This window comes from Spermophilus citellus (genome assembly GCF_964194105.1).
Source record: "Spermophilus citellus genome assembly, contig: SCAFFOLD_614, whole genome shotgun sequence".
NCBI lineage: Eukaryota > Metazoa > Chordata > Mammalia > Rodentia > Sciuridae > Spermophilus > Spermophilus citellus.
Genome location: NW_027673012.1, coordinates 13,017 through 30,751, shown reverse-complemented (window position 1 = coordinate 30,751; position 17,735 = coordinate 13,017). Strand labels below are relative to the sequence as shown.

Sequence of the window (17,735 nt, the reverse complement as noted above, 5' to 3'; positions counted from 1 at the left end):
CTAATCTTCAGCATGCGTTTTGGATTTTCCCACTTAATTCAAAGTGGCCTGAAAGGAACAAGTGAGAATCATTCTAAAATCTTTCCCAAAATTGTTTCACAAACTTTGTCCATCTTTTTTTAAGACCATAGTCAGGAAGAATAGTTAAACTAACAAAAGTTTGGTTTCTGGAAAGCAAGACAGTATGTTTTGAAACATTTTGTTTCCTCTATGACAAAAAAATTAAAGTAATATTTTTGAAGCTTAATAGAATAAGCCTAAAGATATTACAAAAGACAAGTGTAGCCTTAAATTTATATTAAGGGAAGGAAATCTAGTTAAGCCACAACTCCCACCACATCAAAAATTATTATTCAATAAGCCTGTAGTTTAGGCAGGAGGAAAGTAACTTTAGATAATGCTCTGAGTTGTTTATGGAATAAATTACAATAAAAATTGTATTTATAGAATATTAATGAAAGTTGACAATTAAAAACCTACCACCACGTAGAGGTACTTCAAAGAAAAGAGCAGTACCAAGGTGATGAGAAAAAAGATAAAGAATCTCAAGAATTTAGAGGTCCTTTATTTAGAGGTTATTAGATAGGGTGACACAACTGAAAAAATTACATAATATCATAAAAAAACATAATGAGGTCAGTGATTCTATGCTAAAAAGCAATTCTATAATTTCACTTGCTTGACAAACAAAAAGTTTACTTTAGATAGATACTATGTGACCAAAATAAATCAAGGAATGGAACTGCTCATGGAGTTCCCTAGGGACACAGGCTAATGGATTTGATTGATGTGAGCATGTACATATGATCTCCCAAGTTGTGGGAAGTAAACCTGGTAAATTCACTTTTACTTGGGGATTATTTCCCAAAGTGAATCACATTTCTTCCGGTCTTATGCCATTGTCCAAGAAATCAGATGACCATAGAAAACTTAAACAATTTTTCAAAAAATTATCTTCAGTATATTTCCATGTAGCTACAAAGAAAAACTCTGGAAAGATTGTACTAACAACAACTGATGCATGTCTTAGTCAACCTTAGTACCCAAATCACTCTTCCTTCATTCAGGTGAAATGCTCTCCAAATATAACATCTAGAGATGGAAACCACCCTAGACCCAAAGACCTATAAATGGAAAGGAAAAAAAAATCCTTTTCACACACACAAATTAAAATTGGAAGAATAAGGCCCCCTGTTTTGTATTTTGTTTTGTTTTCATAAGTCTCTTTTTTTTCTCCACTCACATGTAGAAAACTTGTGACTTAATGATTTTGGGGTCGATGTCTGCATTTAATGTCTTTTCTCAATAATCTTTCTCTCAATGGAAAAAGTGTGTTGAGTTCTACCATAACACACTCAGAAGTATTAAAAAAGAAATTACTAATGTAGTTGATGACTTCCTCTTTGTAAAAGGGCTAAGCATAATCATTCCTAGTTATCAAAGTATATGTCAATTTTTTAAATTATTTAATAGTTGAAAAATCCTTTAGTTCTCTCAATATTTTGACTATTCTGTTTGGTTTCAAATTAGCCAATGGTATATTTCTTTCTGAAGTCAATAACTCTGAAAATATGTTGCTGAGCATAGAAGATGAAAAAATACTACTACATTCATCCAGGTATCTCAATAAAAAATAACCAGAGAATTATTATATCATTCAGTAATCAGATAATACATAGCATATAATCTGTTTTCCAACCTACTTGTTGCTACTTATGCATTATAATCTTGAAACTATGCATACACACACACACACACTCTATGGTGAGGATTTTACCTAGTATTTTGGCATTACCACAATGATCACCTTGTAATGAATTTGTATCATTTCAATTTTCATTACCATTTTCTCATTGTCCTTCAGGTGCTTGCCTCTTTATTTGTTCTTAATTTTCCTTGAACACCCTGTCTTACTGGAAATCATTTACATTTTATATGTAGTCAGAACTTTGCCAAATGTATAGGAAAATAAATAACATAATAGAAAAATGAGCCCAGAAATGGGTACATAAATCGTTTTTGATTCTATAAAAAAGTGCTCAACATGGCAACCAATAAAACTATCCTCACAATAAAAAACAAAACACACACACACACACACACACACACACACACACAACTTCAATTTGGATAGGAGAGTCAATTAGAACAGTTACTTTGCAAATAAGATTGGAATTTTATAGTAACAATAAAAATGTGCAAAACATGGGCACAAAAATCCCTCTGCCTTGTATCATAATAAATCCAAACTGGAAAAAAATAATAAATCCATCAATAACAAGATAAATAATGTAGTTATTACATACTTACATAATTAACTGTTACAGAACAATAAAAATAAAATGAAACTTTATACAATAACAAATAACATTCACAAATCAGTTGATTGAAACAATTAACCAAAGAAAAATATATATAAAATAAAACACATACTATGATTCAATAAACAAAACAGGCAAAACTTTGATAACAGTAGGGATGGTTAATTAGGTGAGAAAATTTTAAAGAAAATTAAGGTGATAATTATCACAAGCATTGGCACAGATAGGGTAACATCAAGGTCAGTTGTACATTTTCATACAGATGGAATGTAGCTAAGCTTTTCCTTAGTCCTAAGTATAGTAATAACCAGGTCTTTTCATTTTAACTATTTGAACCAGCATATATATATATCATCATGTATGCTTCTTTAGGTAAGTTACAATCCTAATAAGTATTGATAATATAATATAAAGCTCATTCTTTGGTCATGCAATTAAATAATCCTATAATTCAACTGCATTAGAAACTAAAATCTTGGGGAAAAAGTAAGAATACAAAATTTCAATGAACCTTCTGGTATTCTAGAAGAGTTTTCTAGCTGCAGTATGTATTAGCTGTTTGAAATTGGCAAAAATAATTTGCACTGCTGAGCTCGTTTTTAATTTCAGCAACACAAATAATAAGGGAACTTATATCATTTGATTGTTGTGAGGAATTGATATGTGATATGAAAATTGCTTCACACTGTGGCTTATTAATATTATTATGTGGTTATTATTGTTATAAAGACCACATAGTTAATTAATAATTGAATTGATTACTCTTGAGCTTTCCTGTTTGTCAATAAAACCCTTCATTCCCTTAACATATTCTGCTTTTAGGTTCCTCTAGGGATCAGTGTAAATTAGTTATATTTTCAAAATTATAAATTATTTCCATCAAGCCTTACATGCCTAGGCAAACATTCCATTATGGTGAGATTAAATTTTAACTTTTTTTAGAGATAAATTATATCAAACAAGAATAAAACTCTCATTAAGTGAAAATGATTTCTCTATGAGTTGATGTCAATGTTTATGTTGAGGACATGATCAGCACTCACACATTTTAAGTAAACTCTGCCTATCAGCAGAGTTAGTTTTGATGATTTACATCTCTTTGGAGATTAGGATTAATGATGTGTGTAAATTAGCTTTACTGAAAACTAACTAGAACATAGCTTGTTTTCATTGCCAGATATAAGTAAATACAAATCTCACTTAGGCTAAAAAAATGCTAAATGATACCAAACAATCATCATTGGTTATTTGTCTATTCTGTGAGTTTTTTTATGATTTTAATGTTCATAATGTTAAATTCATTTTTATACAAATGGATGGTTAAGGCAAAAAGAAATGCATACTTGTTTAATTTAAAAATAACACCATTGGCTTTTATTTTATAATAAACTTCAGCTCATTAATTTAATTTAATACATTTTCTGCTGTGTAACCGAAATGCTTAACGGGCTCATAACAACAACAGAAATGGGCAAACTGCATACAATTATTTTAGATTATTTTGTTAAGACTTAAAATTTCCACCAGATGGCAGTCCATCCCCTAAAATGAAGAGCTAGCTAGAAAGCGAACTTAAAATAAATGTGAAAATTTAATAAGAATGTTTCTAAAAATATTGAAATAATCAATTTCAACTTATTTCATCTCTTATAATACTTTGAATTATGTTTTTTAGATAGGTAAGTAGATCACTATATTAACATTTAGGTATTTCAATCTTGGTTATATTTCACAGTGAGAGATGAGAAGTTTTAAAAAATATTTTAATTAAAGATCATATGTTATTTTCAAAAATAAATAACAACTTTCACTACTATGTTATCCTGAATGATCTGCACATTTAAAATATTAATCATGTATGTAAAGGTCAGTGGAGGAAAGTATGTGAATGAATAAATATTTAAAAATTGCATCTTTTTGCAAAAAGCTCACACTGTAGTATAAAAACACCATGTTTATACTATAATTTGATAATACACTATGATTAAGCTTTTTGAGTGCAACAATTATTTGAAAGGGAAATTAATTTTAGTGCAACAATTATTTGAAGGGAGAGAGAAGATTTTCACAGAGAATATACTGGTATAGTCAAAAGTTAAGAGAGGTAAAATTGGCATTTTTCCATCTGTGAAATACATTTAAGGAAGGGAGGCCAGTGTACATAAAGCCAAGGAAATAAGAAAAATCACAAGTTGTTTGCAAAAGCTGTCAGTTTAGGAATGACCAGAGACTAAAAAGGAGAACTACAAAGTGAAGAGAGAGAAGAGTGGAAAGATAGTAGGGAATGATTCTGAGAGCATTGAAAATGTACTAAATTTTATGTAGTGTGAGCTTCAGTAAGGAAAGCACACTGAAAACTTTAAAGCAATGGAAGATTAATTAGGAAGTTGCACAGGTGGGGACAAATTATTTAGCCTGGCAATGAGCCTGGATCACACCATGGGAGGCCAAGTGAATGAAAGGAAGGTGAAAGAGACAAGAGCTCTCAAGAGTAAATGCTCATCTCACAGGTGAGGTTGCTGCACTGCCTCAGTCAGTAACATGAAATGACTCCCTGCCATGGTCAGACCTTATCTATGGTGATCCTTTATCGCTTTCACCTATTTAAAATGGACAACAACCATGTGAGGGAGAAAAGGCAAGTGTTTTTGAAACTTTGGGGAAGATCCATGTCCTTGTAGTAGGTGTGGAAAAGGCATGGGTAAGAGGCCATGATGGTTATAAGTGGAGAAAGGGGAAAAGTGGTAGTTATTTTAGATTGGACATAGTGTTCTTTTGAAGAACAACCTAATCATTCTATTGAATAGGTAGCTGGAAATATGAATAAAACTGAAACTTCACAGACATCAGGAATATAACAAAGATTTAACAGTCAAATCTGAAGAGCAACTTTTATAAAATGAAGAAAGAAGCATCTGAAGAAAATTGACACTGAAGTAGAAAGCAAACACAGACATCCTTACAAGCATGTGTGCGAACAGTAATAGTATATTAATAATACCAAATGTGTATGGAAGATTTATCATGTGCCAGGTACTCAAATTAGATGCTTTAAATTTACTAGCTTTCTCACCCTCTGAACAACTCCATGATATAGGTATTAATTTTATGCCAATTTTATAAGTTAAAAAAATAGAGACAGAGATATTGCAAAACTTCTCCAATAACACAGCAATGATTTGACAGTGCCGGGTTCTAAGGTTGGGTCAGATGACTCTGAATTTTGAACTTTTCTTCCCAAGTTGTCTTGTACTATAAGCCAGAGTTCTGTATAACCGCTCATGTGTTTTCCTTCTTATGTCCAATGAAATGATTGGTTTTATTAATAAGCAACAAAATTTCAAAGCATTATTTCATTTTGGTCCTGCTTTTGATACAATATTATCTTTGCTTCATTATTTATTGTTTCTTCCATTATTTTTTGTTCTTTTTCTCTCTATAAGTTAGGTTTCAGTCATTTTTCTTGTTGTTTCTTAGATTAGTTTGCTAAAAAGAGGTACTGGGAATGTAGATGGTTTTTGTATTTCTGCACCTTAGTAATTGGAACAAATGATCATAACTTAACCACACATGTGTGTTATTGTAGTCATTACTGTCGCTGCTGTGGTTCTCTTTGATTCTGGATGGGGACGGTTTTCATTTGATTTTAGACTGAGATAGGAGAAACAATCAGGGCAGAGGTTGACATTACAGGGAGGAGGAGACTAGATGACACCTTAAGGTACTAGAGAGAGCACTATGGAAAAGATGTCAACAGGACACAGCTTGGCCTTGAGGTGGACGCGTATATCTTTCAGAAAACAAACAATCAAGAAAAGCTAAACTACACAATGAACACGGAGACGAGTTTCTATTGAAAATATATGTCTCCTGCAACAAAATTGCAATAAGCACAATGAAAATAAATATGGACCTGGGTTATTACCCAAGTCGTTTATTCAGAAAAAAAAAATATTGATATAAACCAGAGGCAGAGAACTTTTTTAGGGGATAAAATTTTACCTGTTCTGAAATATTATGCTATGCATCTCAAGCACTATACAACGAAGTTGTATCCAAACCAAATTGCAATTTGGGGGAGATTACTTTTCTCTCTCAAGAAAGTCTATGGTGCTGTGGTATCCATCTTTTATTTGGAAAATGAGTAATAACAGAGCACACACATATTTTAAACAATGTTATTGTGTGTTTACTAGTGACATTTTGATTATTGATCATAAGTAAAAGAACAAGAAAACATAAACAAACAGAAAATAAAGAAAAGCAGCAAAAATGAGTGCATAAAGTATCCTACATAAATACAAAAGGTTTATATATCAACTATCTTTCTTTCCTTTTTGAACTAAGATTTACCTTTGTTCAAATTAATAACTATTGGTTATGTTAATCTTATCTATGCAATCATATATTGTAACCACTGTCTACTAGCAGTTGATTAAATTAATCTTAGCTAAATTTAAATTAATTAAATTTTCAATAATTAAGTCCTGATAGCCACATTTCTAGAACTTTGTAGCCTCTTGAGTCTAGTGGCTACTATTTTGCCCACAGTAGTGACAATGTCTTTAACACTCAGAGCAGCCTTAATGTTCCTCTCAAAATTGACTCAACTTTATAGATGGCTTTTCCCTTCATGTAGCCTCTGATTTTGCTTTTATTGCAGCATTTTTTTAGAAAACTTATAATTGTAAATACTGTCTCTGCCCCTTTTAGATACATGTAAATGTATTTAAAAACCTCTCCCCAGGTTTACAATCTGTGAATGTCTTTCATAAGGACCTTAGAGCCACCTTTTAGAACCTAAATATAAAGAAAGGTAAGTACTCTCATCTCTCAGTTTGTGGTAAGGCAGAAACCTAACTGCATTGGGAAGCTCACTCTTGGGAATAAGGGGAAGTTACTTGTGTGGGGGAAAGGCCAAGTAGCACACACTGTCAACTAGCGCCCTCTACCACAGCCTTCAAAGTCCTTCTGCCCTTTTAATCAATGGAGTTATGTTCAGACTGCATTTTGGACTCTTGAAAAATGTTTTCCTTAAGAATTGAACAATATTTTCATGAAAAATTTTCTTTGATGTCATCAAAGTAGAAAATTATAGTACATAGCAATAATCTATGCTAAGACTGAATTAAAGAGAATATTCTGATAAAAAATTGGCCAAGGTTAAAACACAGACAATTCTGAACTATCAAGAAAAAAATGTCATTCCCTCTTTAGATATGCATTTTTGTTCTTTGTGATAGAGCACTTGTGCTCAGTGAAGAAAAAATGGAAGCATTTGCCTCAAAATGTAAGATATCTCATGGCATAGTGCCTTAAGAACAACAAGAACAATTATTCTTTAAGGTACATTTTTACACTTCACTTTTCAACACAATATTATTGAGCACATATAGAACAGAGATAACACAATTCACTTTTCTATCATTATAAACAACAGTAAATCTTTCACCTGAGGTATCATTTGGAGAACTCCAAACCTGTCATCCTATAAAAGTAATTGGTGAGTAAAGTCAAGGATTTTTGTTTTGGTTTTCTTTCTTGTGTCTGCTAGGATAAAATCAAATAGAAATAATAGTTGGGTCATAGTAAAACCTTTACTTCTTTGTTTGGCTTTATGAGTTCTAAAGTAAATAATAGAAAATTACAATAAATTGGTGTGCATGTGTGTGAGGTGAGTGGTAGTGGTGTCCAGACGTATGTGTTAATGGTGTGCATGTATGCATACATACATCTACAAGCAAGTGTTTATATAATTTATTATAAAATAAAACATATTTTTCATGAAGTAAAAATGCATGTTTACAGGTGCATGTTGGCTGAATGACATTTGACATCATCACCATTGCATAAAACATATAATATTTTAGTTATTATTATTAGTTTAATTTGTTCACTGGGAAGAGAGAATGGGTCAGAGCATGGCAGTCTAAGTGTGAAGACCTTTCTTATTTTTACATTCTCAGTTTTTCAAATCTCTAACTCATACCTATATTCCCTTATGTTTCATTTGTTACCTTACAATTTGATATAAAATAGATTGTAAAAATAAGAAATTCTGCTGTTTCAAATATATTCAAATTTTTCTTCATAATATTTATGTGTCATTGCTGTAATTTTAAGCATAAGTTACATAATTGGCTTTGAGGAAAAGTCATCCATATTTTGCAAATGTTAATGTCATGTGCTAGAAAAAGTTATTGTCCATCTAGAGGAGAGATGAGCTGCCACTGGCATTTGATGTGCCCTAGGCATCAAATTAATATGCTTTACACAGGCAATGGGGATAATTGACTGGTACAGCAGATAGTTAAATGAAGAAGCTTTGCTAATAAACTTTGTAATGTTTAAAGTTAATCTATTGAGGAAAATCATTCTTACTTGAATTATCTAGATTAACTGAATATACTAATTAAATATTTCAAGTTTTTTTATAATAACTTATATATACACAATATTGCATCATAAAAATCTTTTTTTTCTTTTATTTTTTTATTGGTTGTTCACAAAATTACAAAGCTCTTGACATATCATATTTCATAGATTAGATTGAAGTGGGTTATGAACCCCCAATTTTACCCCAAATGCAGATTGCAGAATCACATCGGTTACACATCCACAATTTTACATAATGCCCTATTAGTAATTGTTGTATTCTGCTACCTTTCCTATCCCCTACTATCCCCCCTCCCCTCCCCTCCCATCTTCTCTCTCTACCCCATCTACTGTAATTCATTTCTCACCTTGTTTATTTTCCCATTCCCCTCACAACCTCTTATATGTAATTTTGTATAGCAATGAGGGTCTCCCTTCATTTCCATGCAATTTCCCTTTTCTCTCCCTTTCCCTCCCATCTCATGTCTCTGTTTAATGTTAATCTTTTCTTCCTGCTCTTCCTCCCTGCTCTGTTCATAGTTGCTCTCATTATATCAAAGAAGACATTTGGTATTTGGTTTTTAGGGATTGGCTAGCTTCACTAAGCATAATCTGCTCTAGTGCCATCCATTTCCCTGCAAATTCTATGATTTTGTCATTTTTTATTGCTGCATAGTACTCCATTGTGTATAGACGCCACATTTTTTTTTATCCATTCATCTATTGAAGGGCATCTGGGTTGGTTCCACAGTCTAGCTAGCTATTGTGAATTGTGCTGCTATGAATCGATGTGGCAGTATCCCTGTAGCATGCTCTGCATCATAAAAATCTTTTTTCCAGTAGACATTAGTCGATCTATTAGAACATAATTAAGATTTGCTTTTCTGCATAGTGATGACATATATTTGAAAGCCAACAGTTAACCATAAATGGATGATATATTACAGAAACTAAATGATAGATATCAATGTATGGCAAACATGTAAAATAAAATTAGCATATCACTTGCATTCAAATTATGCCACAATGTGAGTATTTCAGTATCTGAATATTTTAATTACAATGATACCTATTCATTGGCCATTTGAGGAGCCTCACTGCAGAGTAGGACAGGCTACTAGAAAAAAAATGGAAGTCAATGTAGAATCCGAGGCATGTGATAGCCAGCTACATATCTAATAGGCTACTAGCAATAAATTCTTCATGGTTAAAAAATGAACTTTCTCTATAGTGGTGGTATATTTTTCCTTTACAAGGAATTACATTCCCAGGTCTTTTGTTAAGAATGAGGATGCTATTCCAAATTCACAAATGTTCATGGATATAGGCTCACTGTATAGCTTGGTCTTGCTGGTGGGCATTGTGGAAAGAGATTGCCAGGTTCCCTTTCCCTTTTCTTTGGTGGGCTTCTCTTATATTCTACATCCAGCTCTACCTTTGAATTTCCTGCTCCAGTTATTAAAAATACTTCAATTCTTCTGAGATTAATTTTACCCAGTAATACTAGACATATTCCACAAAGTAATTTCTGCCTTTCCTGGAAAACTTCAATTTTCCTATTTCCTCAAATACCAGTCTCCTCAATATTCGCAAGTTATGCTTGTTGATTGAAATCCTTGTCTGCATTGGAGATATGATTCTGACCAGCTAAAGAATGTTAGTTTATTAGAGATTATGGTAAATGTCACAACCAATAAATGTCAGCTAAGTTGAGACTTCATCTTTGTATTATATCAGAGTAGGATGGGAAAGCATACAAAAGAAATCTAAAGTTCTGATACCATTACAAATATTCCCAAAGAATTATATGATTGGATGGATCTGGAGACTATTATGCTAAAAGAAATAAGCCAATCCCCCCAACCCAAAGGTCAAATGTTCTCTCCGATATGCAGATGCTAACACACAACAAGAGTACGGGGGCAAAGGGAAGAGTAGAAATTCAGTAGATTAGACAAAGGGGAATGAAGGGAAGGGAGGAGGTACAAGAATAGGAAAGCAAGTGGAATAAGGCTGACTTAACTTTTCTTTTTTTTTTAATTGCTTTTATTTTTTAAATACATACACCACAGTAAATCTCCACATCATGTACAACCACAAGACACAAGACAGAAATCCTAATTAGAGTAAAATGTACCTCATTTTGTATAAATATGTCAAAATATACTCTACTGTCATGTATAACTAAAAAGAACAACTTTAGAAAAGAATAATTTGGTGAAATAAACTTTAGAAGTCCGTATTTCAAGTTACAATAGGCCATTTATTTTCTCTGTATAGTCATCTTAGCTAGCCTCAAAGTGTTTACTTTAGGTGTGCTGTTAGCATATTACCAGTTTCCTAAAAAAAAGCTGTTTTCAACCTATTATGATTTTGCTCTGTTATTAGAGGAAAACACCTCCTTGGTAGTCTGAATCACATGAGTCTCAGAGTGTCTTGCAGCAGAATTGTGGTCACATAGGTGCTGATGTTGTGGACAACACAAGTACTCCTGGCCTGCCCTGATTTGTCCAGGTGTAAACCTGTGATTGACACTGAGAAGTTTCTTTTGTCTCAGTGTTTGAAATTTATAGCAGTGACATCCTAGGATGGAGATATCCTGAAGCTGAATACTGCTATCTTTCGTGCCCTGAAAAAGGATTAAAAAATCCCTACTGCTGAAAACTCTGCCACTACTTCATTACAGGTATTTTTAGAAAAAAAAATGCATTTTTATTAATTATTATCTTAATTTTCATACTTATGGAGTATTGTGTGATAATTCAATACATGTATACAGTGTGTATTAATCAAATCAATGTAGTTAATATTTTTAGACTATTTTTAGTTGTCAATAAACCTTTATTTTATTGATTTATATGTGGTGTTGAGAATCAAACTCAGTGCCTCACACATGCTAGGCAAGCACTCTACCAATGAGCCACAACTTCGTCACAGTAGTTAGTATTTTAATCTCCCTTTATGTTTTACAAAACTCTTTGATTAACAGGTAGTAATTATGTACATTCTTGCAGCATAGTGTAATGTTTTTCAAAGTAATAATGTGATGGAAATCTTAATGACCTTTATTTGATCAATATAAATTATAAATATTTACTGTATCATCTGGGCCCTTCTTGATTCTTGGTATTCCAACCTTTTCATTGACTTCCATTTTTCTAAGTTTTGATTTCTCTTATTTATTTAATAACATGAATGCAGTTTGATAGTGAGTATAGACTGTGTTTGTACAAAAACTCTGTCCTCTGACTATGGATTCCACACCTGGAGTGTTATGGTTTAAATGTGTCTCCCAAGGTGGGGTGTGGAGATGTGAGGAGGAGGAAGCAGAAGCTGCAGTGGTGACCCCCATGTTAAGAATTGCCTGTTCAATGGAATGTCTGCAGAGAAAATCTGTAGGAATGAATCAAAGACAAGACAACAGAGAAACCAGGTGGACTGCAACAAGCAAAGTCATAGAGTTAGAGCTACACAAGACCTTTGGAGAAAACATCACAGAGCCAAGTTCCCCAGATGCTGGTCATAGAAATATAAGACTTGTTTGCTCAGCTGGATTTTAGTCTTGCTTTGGTCTCATCCCTTCTTTTAATGCCCCTATTTCTTACTTTTGGAATAAAATGTTTACTCTGTGCCTTTATATATTGGATAGATGTAACTTGCTTTTGATTTTTACAGGGGCTAATGCTGGGAGTTTGCCTTGATTCTCAGGCAACATTGGACTTGGACTTTTGGGCAATCCTGGAACTGTTGAGACTATGAGAACCCTAGGAAATGGGCTAAACATGTTTTTCATTGTGTGATGGGGGAAAGGAGTAGAGTATTATGGTTTAGATGTGAAGTGTCCTCCAAAAGTTCATGCATGAAACAATGCAAGAAGACTTAGAGGTGAAGTGATCGGTTTATGAGAGCCTGATCTAATCAGTGCATTAATCCCCTGCTAGGAATTCACTGGGTGACACCTGTAAGGAAGTGGGGTGTGGCTGAAAGATCTGGGCCCATGGGGGCATGACATTGTGGTTTATATTTTATCCATGGTGTGGAGAGCCTCTCTTTCTCTGCTTCTTGGTTGCCATGTTCTGAACCCCTTTCTTCTGTCACACTTTTCTGTCATGATGTTTTGCCTCCTCTGGAGTCTCAAGGAATGGAATCAGCTATCTATGGATTAAGATCTCAGAAACCTTGAGCATGCAAATAAACGTTTCCTCCTAAAAATTGTTCATGTCAAGTCACAGTGGTGAAAACACTGACCCAAACCAGGAAATTCAACCAAACTACAATTGAAAAATATTTGGAGAAAGAACTATCTGTACTGGATATCCATACACTTATTTTCTTGTCTTTATTACTTCAACAAGTATTTATAAAAGCTGTTACTTCTACTTTGTAACAGATATGAGCAGTAATCTAGACATGATTAAAACTGTACGGAAGGTGTGTATAGATTATGGGCAAACACAACACAGGGCTGGAGCATCTATGGGTGTTGGTATCCAAGAAAGTCATAGAGTCCATCCCTCACAGATACCAAGGAACCACTGAGCTTTATGGTCAAGATGAAATAATTGTAGTTGAAGAAGGGAAACAAAGAATTACAGAGAAAAATTGTACAGGGGTATAGTATTGATGTAAGAGGTAATATTTTATAATTTAAGTGAGCAAGAGTAAACGGATATTTCTCATTTGATTCAACATGTAGAATCTGTTGCAAGACCATTTGATTGCCTATAAATGGGTAGGGACTTAAAGTTTGCACTAAATGAGTACAGCACTGATCAGTGGGGTAACTGTGCCCTCACATTATATTTTCTGAATATTGTAATCATGAAATCCTATATCTGAAATACATGCAAACACACACCTATTGTTAGGGTTTAGATATGAAGTGTTCCCCAAAAGCTTATGTATGAGACAATGCAAGAAAATGTAGAGGTGAAGTGATTGGATTATGGGAGCCTTAACCTAATCAATGCAGATGATTAACCCTAGATAGGATTTAACTTGATGGTAACTGTAGGCAGGTAGGTTGTGTCTGGAGAAGGTGGGACACTGAGGACTTGCCTTTGGGGTTTGTATTTTGTATTCATTGAGAGCACAACTCTCTCTGCTTCCTCTTATGATGTTCTGAGCTGAATTTCTCTGCCACATTCTTGCACCCTAGTGTGCTGCCTCACTTTTCACTCACTAGGAATGGAATCTGCCTTGTATGGACTAAGACCTCTGAAACTGTGAGCCCCCAAATAAACTTTTTTTCCTCTAATTTTCTTGTAAGATGGTGACAGTGACAAAAAAAACTAAGTAAAACACACACACACACACACACACACACACACACAGATCAAGGCTCAAGGCACAGGACAGTATTTTCTTAGGTCAACATAGAGTTTTAAATTAGATGTTGGCCTGCATCATATTTTAATTAGATGTTTCTGAGAGATAAGTGCCATTCTGTATGAACTCACCTCTTTTGTGTTTGCTTTCATATGAAAACAATTTATGTTTGTAAGAAAAAGGATATATTTACTATAATAAGAGACAAATATATCCACATGCATTTAAATATAATAAAATTTCAAAACATAATAAACCTCTGTAATCTCCTTAGTCATATACAACAATACATATTTACTCTAGGGAAATGGCCTCAGCCTTTTTCTTTATTGTGGTTTGATTTGATTTGACTTCCTACCTAACAGCATTAGACTTTTCAAAACCTTTAAGGAGCACAACTGCATTATCAATTCAGATAAGGATTAAAGAAAATCATAAACTAATGCAAAAATATTAGGTGAAAATGCATCTTAATACAATAAGCCAGAGATGAACAGAGTAATTCAGGGTTACATCAGGAACAAAATTATATCATTTCACAGCATGATATGTTCTAAATGATTGAAATGAAATTACCCTGTGTACTAGAGTTGACAGCAGAGCCAGGTATGTCTCTTTGTGAATTCAAATACAGAAAACCCCTCAACATTGGGAAGTAAAGTCAATTAAAATGTATGAATGATTTTACTTTCCTGTACAAGCAAGTGTTATTTTCCTAAAAACAACCAGACGACAGGCAAAAAAAAAATTACCAATAATAGAGAGTTGGTAGTCAAGGTAGAGTCCAAGAAGTTTTCAAAGAAGTGTAGTCTCAATTTGCATCAACAACTAATTAGTTCATTTAATTACTCCATGCTGAGAGTAATTGATTTTAGGCCTAGAAGGAGAAACATGTCTAATATCGGGAAAAAAGTAATTTTGGCTCTTTCAATTGGAATCTGGGCAAAGGTTGCATCTAAGAGTGTATACTTTTTCACATTTTATCTACTATTTCAACATTCTTTCTAGTTATCACCAACATTAAATACCAATGTAATTTAGGTCTGATTAAAAAATGCTCATATTATGGAAATAAACTTTTATATTATCTAAATAAAATAATATAATGACATAAGTTACAATTAAAGATTTAGATACTTTGTTGAAAGTTTTTGGGTCATTTTTATTCACAGATATTATTTTTATATGGTTTCATGTTTTATTTTAATAAAGAAAAGTTTTTGTTTCTTTTTTTTTTACCACATTTCTTCTGATTTCAAACTGCAAAAGGGTGAAACTCCTCCCTCTACCTTAATCTCCAGTTATCCACAGATATCAATCAAATGTTTGCTTAGGTGAAAACTCACTCTTCCCTTACCTCATCCTGTCCTTAAAAGAGTTTTATGTTATGATAGGGCACTTCATGGGCCAAGAAAGTATTTCTGGGGTGACTTCCTTCAGTAACAATCAGAAGTAGAGGCTGAACTTTTTCTTAACAGCTTTTGAGGAGGGCAGGGACTCCTCTCAAAATATGGAAACCCAAAGAAGGCATCTTGTACCTCTTCAAAGTGAAATGAAATGCTCTAAGATCCATCAGCTTCCTGACCTGTCACAGTGCAACATCACAAATTACTGCAGACACATACTTAAGAAGTAAGTATATCACTTAAGCAAAGTAGAGAATATCTCCTCATAAAATAGTCCATTATTTAAAAATTTTACCACACCCTCCCCATCACATTTTAGAGTCTGTTTCTAGGATAAATTTCGCATATAATCTATCACCATTTTATTTCCATTAAAACCATGGTTATCTGAGTGAGAATGTTCTCCTTGTCTCATTGATATTTGAATGCTAGGAAAGTAAAATAGGAATCACTATCCATTCCAATGTCACAAACTATACTCCTCAGATTATAGAACATTTCATTATGTGTTGTATGAATCTTTTTTTTTCTTTTGAGGGGAGGTAACTGGAGACTGAATTCAGGGCACTCAACCACCGAGCCACATCCCCAGCTCTATTTTGTGTTTTATTTAGAGACAGGGTCTCACTGAGTTGCTCAGTGCCTCACCATTGCTGAGGCTGGCTTTGAACTCTCAATTCTCTTGTCTAGCCTCCTGAACCACTGGAATTACAGGTGTGCACCACTGCACCTGTCAGTTGTATGATTCTTAATGTTGCCTTTAAAATATACTTTTGCTAGTTATCAAATGACATAAGTTGAAAATTATTGGAATCTATAGAGAACGACACAGAAAAAGTCATCAATAACTCGCTGTATAGGATAAGCAGCTGTGTGTGATTATATCTAGATCTGGAACTTCAGCTTAGACACAGGTTGAAATACCAGGGTACACTTACCCATCACATGTCACATCCCACGTCTGGAATATTGCAAAGATCCACTCATCACATTAACTCTCTCTGATTTTCCAAGACATTCAATTCATAGCCTTGGCACCCACCTAAGTGGTAAAATTCCTGTCAAAGGGAGATGGGGTCTCACCAGCTGCATGTGGACAAGTACATTGTCTGAAAACATCCATCCTCTCTTCAGAGTACAGGTTGAAAATGAAGTTGGTGGCATAATTCTCATTGCACTTCTCATCCTTTAACACCAAGTGCCTTTCACAAATGTTTTCATCTTTTGCACCAGATGTTCAACACTTGCCTGCAGGTCTCAAATGGTGAAGGGCTCCTCAAAAATGTTGGCAGCATTGGCTACAGCTGTGTATTCTGCCATGTAGCAACAGGGACTGCCCACAGTCTTGAGGATAAAATGCTTGGTGCACACCGTTAACTCTTTGATCTATTTACAGGTTTTACAGATAGTAGTGAGTGTTGTGTTAGTCCCTGTACTGAAGTTTGAGCCAGGGATGTTATCTGAGACTATTAGGAAGTACCACACATGGGATACAGAAATTATCAAACTTCTTTTTGCCCTTTATCTATTAGAGACATCTCTAGCAATTCTAAAAGTCCCCAATTAGAATAATTTGAATGCTAAGTATAGTTATTTTGGGTAGAATACTTTTCATCTCAAGTTTGTAGACTTTGATCACTTCAATCAACCTATACCTCAACATAACTCTGACTTCCTCAATTTGACCCTTGGCCAGTCCTTCAAAGCCATCATGCAAAACCAACAGGTTTTCCCTGGATGAGGACAATTCTCTTGGATGTGTGGTAACTGCAACCCAGGCCTGTAGCAGGGTTCTCATATTCTTCATGGCAACTGTATGTAAACCAATCTTAGTGATTGGGGTATAACACGAGCTAGAAGCTTTTCAACATCCCATTTGTTCATGAAGCTACATCTTCTTGGTGACATAGCTTAATTAAATCTCATTTTATCTATTGCCTTAGTTAAACCTTTCATCATCTGGATATAGTCCACTGAGGTGCTGGCACATGGACAGGTTGCCAGAGAGGCTTCCCTCACATGTAAGAGGAGTCTGGGATTCCCTCCAAAAACACACACCCTTCTGCTACCCAGTATTTGGTCAAAGGCTGACAGTGTCCCAGTCCACTGCATGTGCCCCCACATGGTGATTCAGTTGTAATATACCTGATGTTCTACCACCAGGTTTTGGTTCTTTCCTGAAGAGATTGGTTTTGTAGTTCTTGTCAATTTTAACTTCAGCTAAAATGATGCTAATGACATAAGAATTGCAGATCCTTGTCTCACTTAGCTGGTGACAAAGGTGTTCCCCTGGTCATCATTTGGA

At 34.1% G+C, this 17,735-nt stretch overlaps 1 protein-coding gene across 1 annotated transcript in view; it reads right to left on the bottom strand.

The window, feature by feature from the left end:
- LOC308640235 (methionine adenosyltransferase 2 subunit beta-like) overlaps positions 1 to 17,237 on the bottom strand; it is a gene marked incomplete at both ends in the record, with an annotated part of 41,471 nt that extends 24,234 nt beyond the window's left edge. Inside the window, one exon of the mRNA XM_081312204.1 lies at positions 17,086 to 17,237. Within this exon, the coding sequence (XP_081168330.1) occupies positions 17,086 to 17,237 (152 nt within the window). The remainder of the gene's footprint in view (positions 1 to 17,085) is intronic.
- Positions 17,238 to 17,735: the final 498 nt, after the last annotated feature.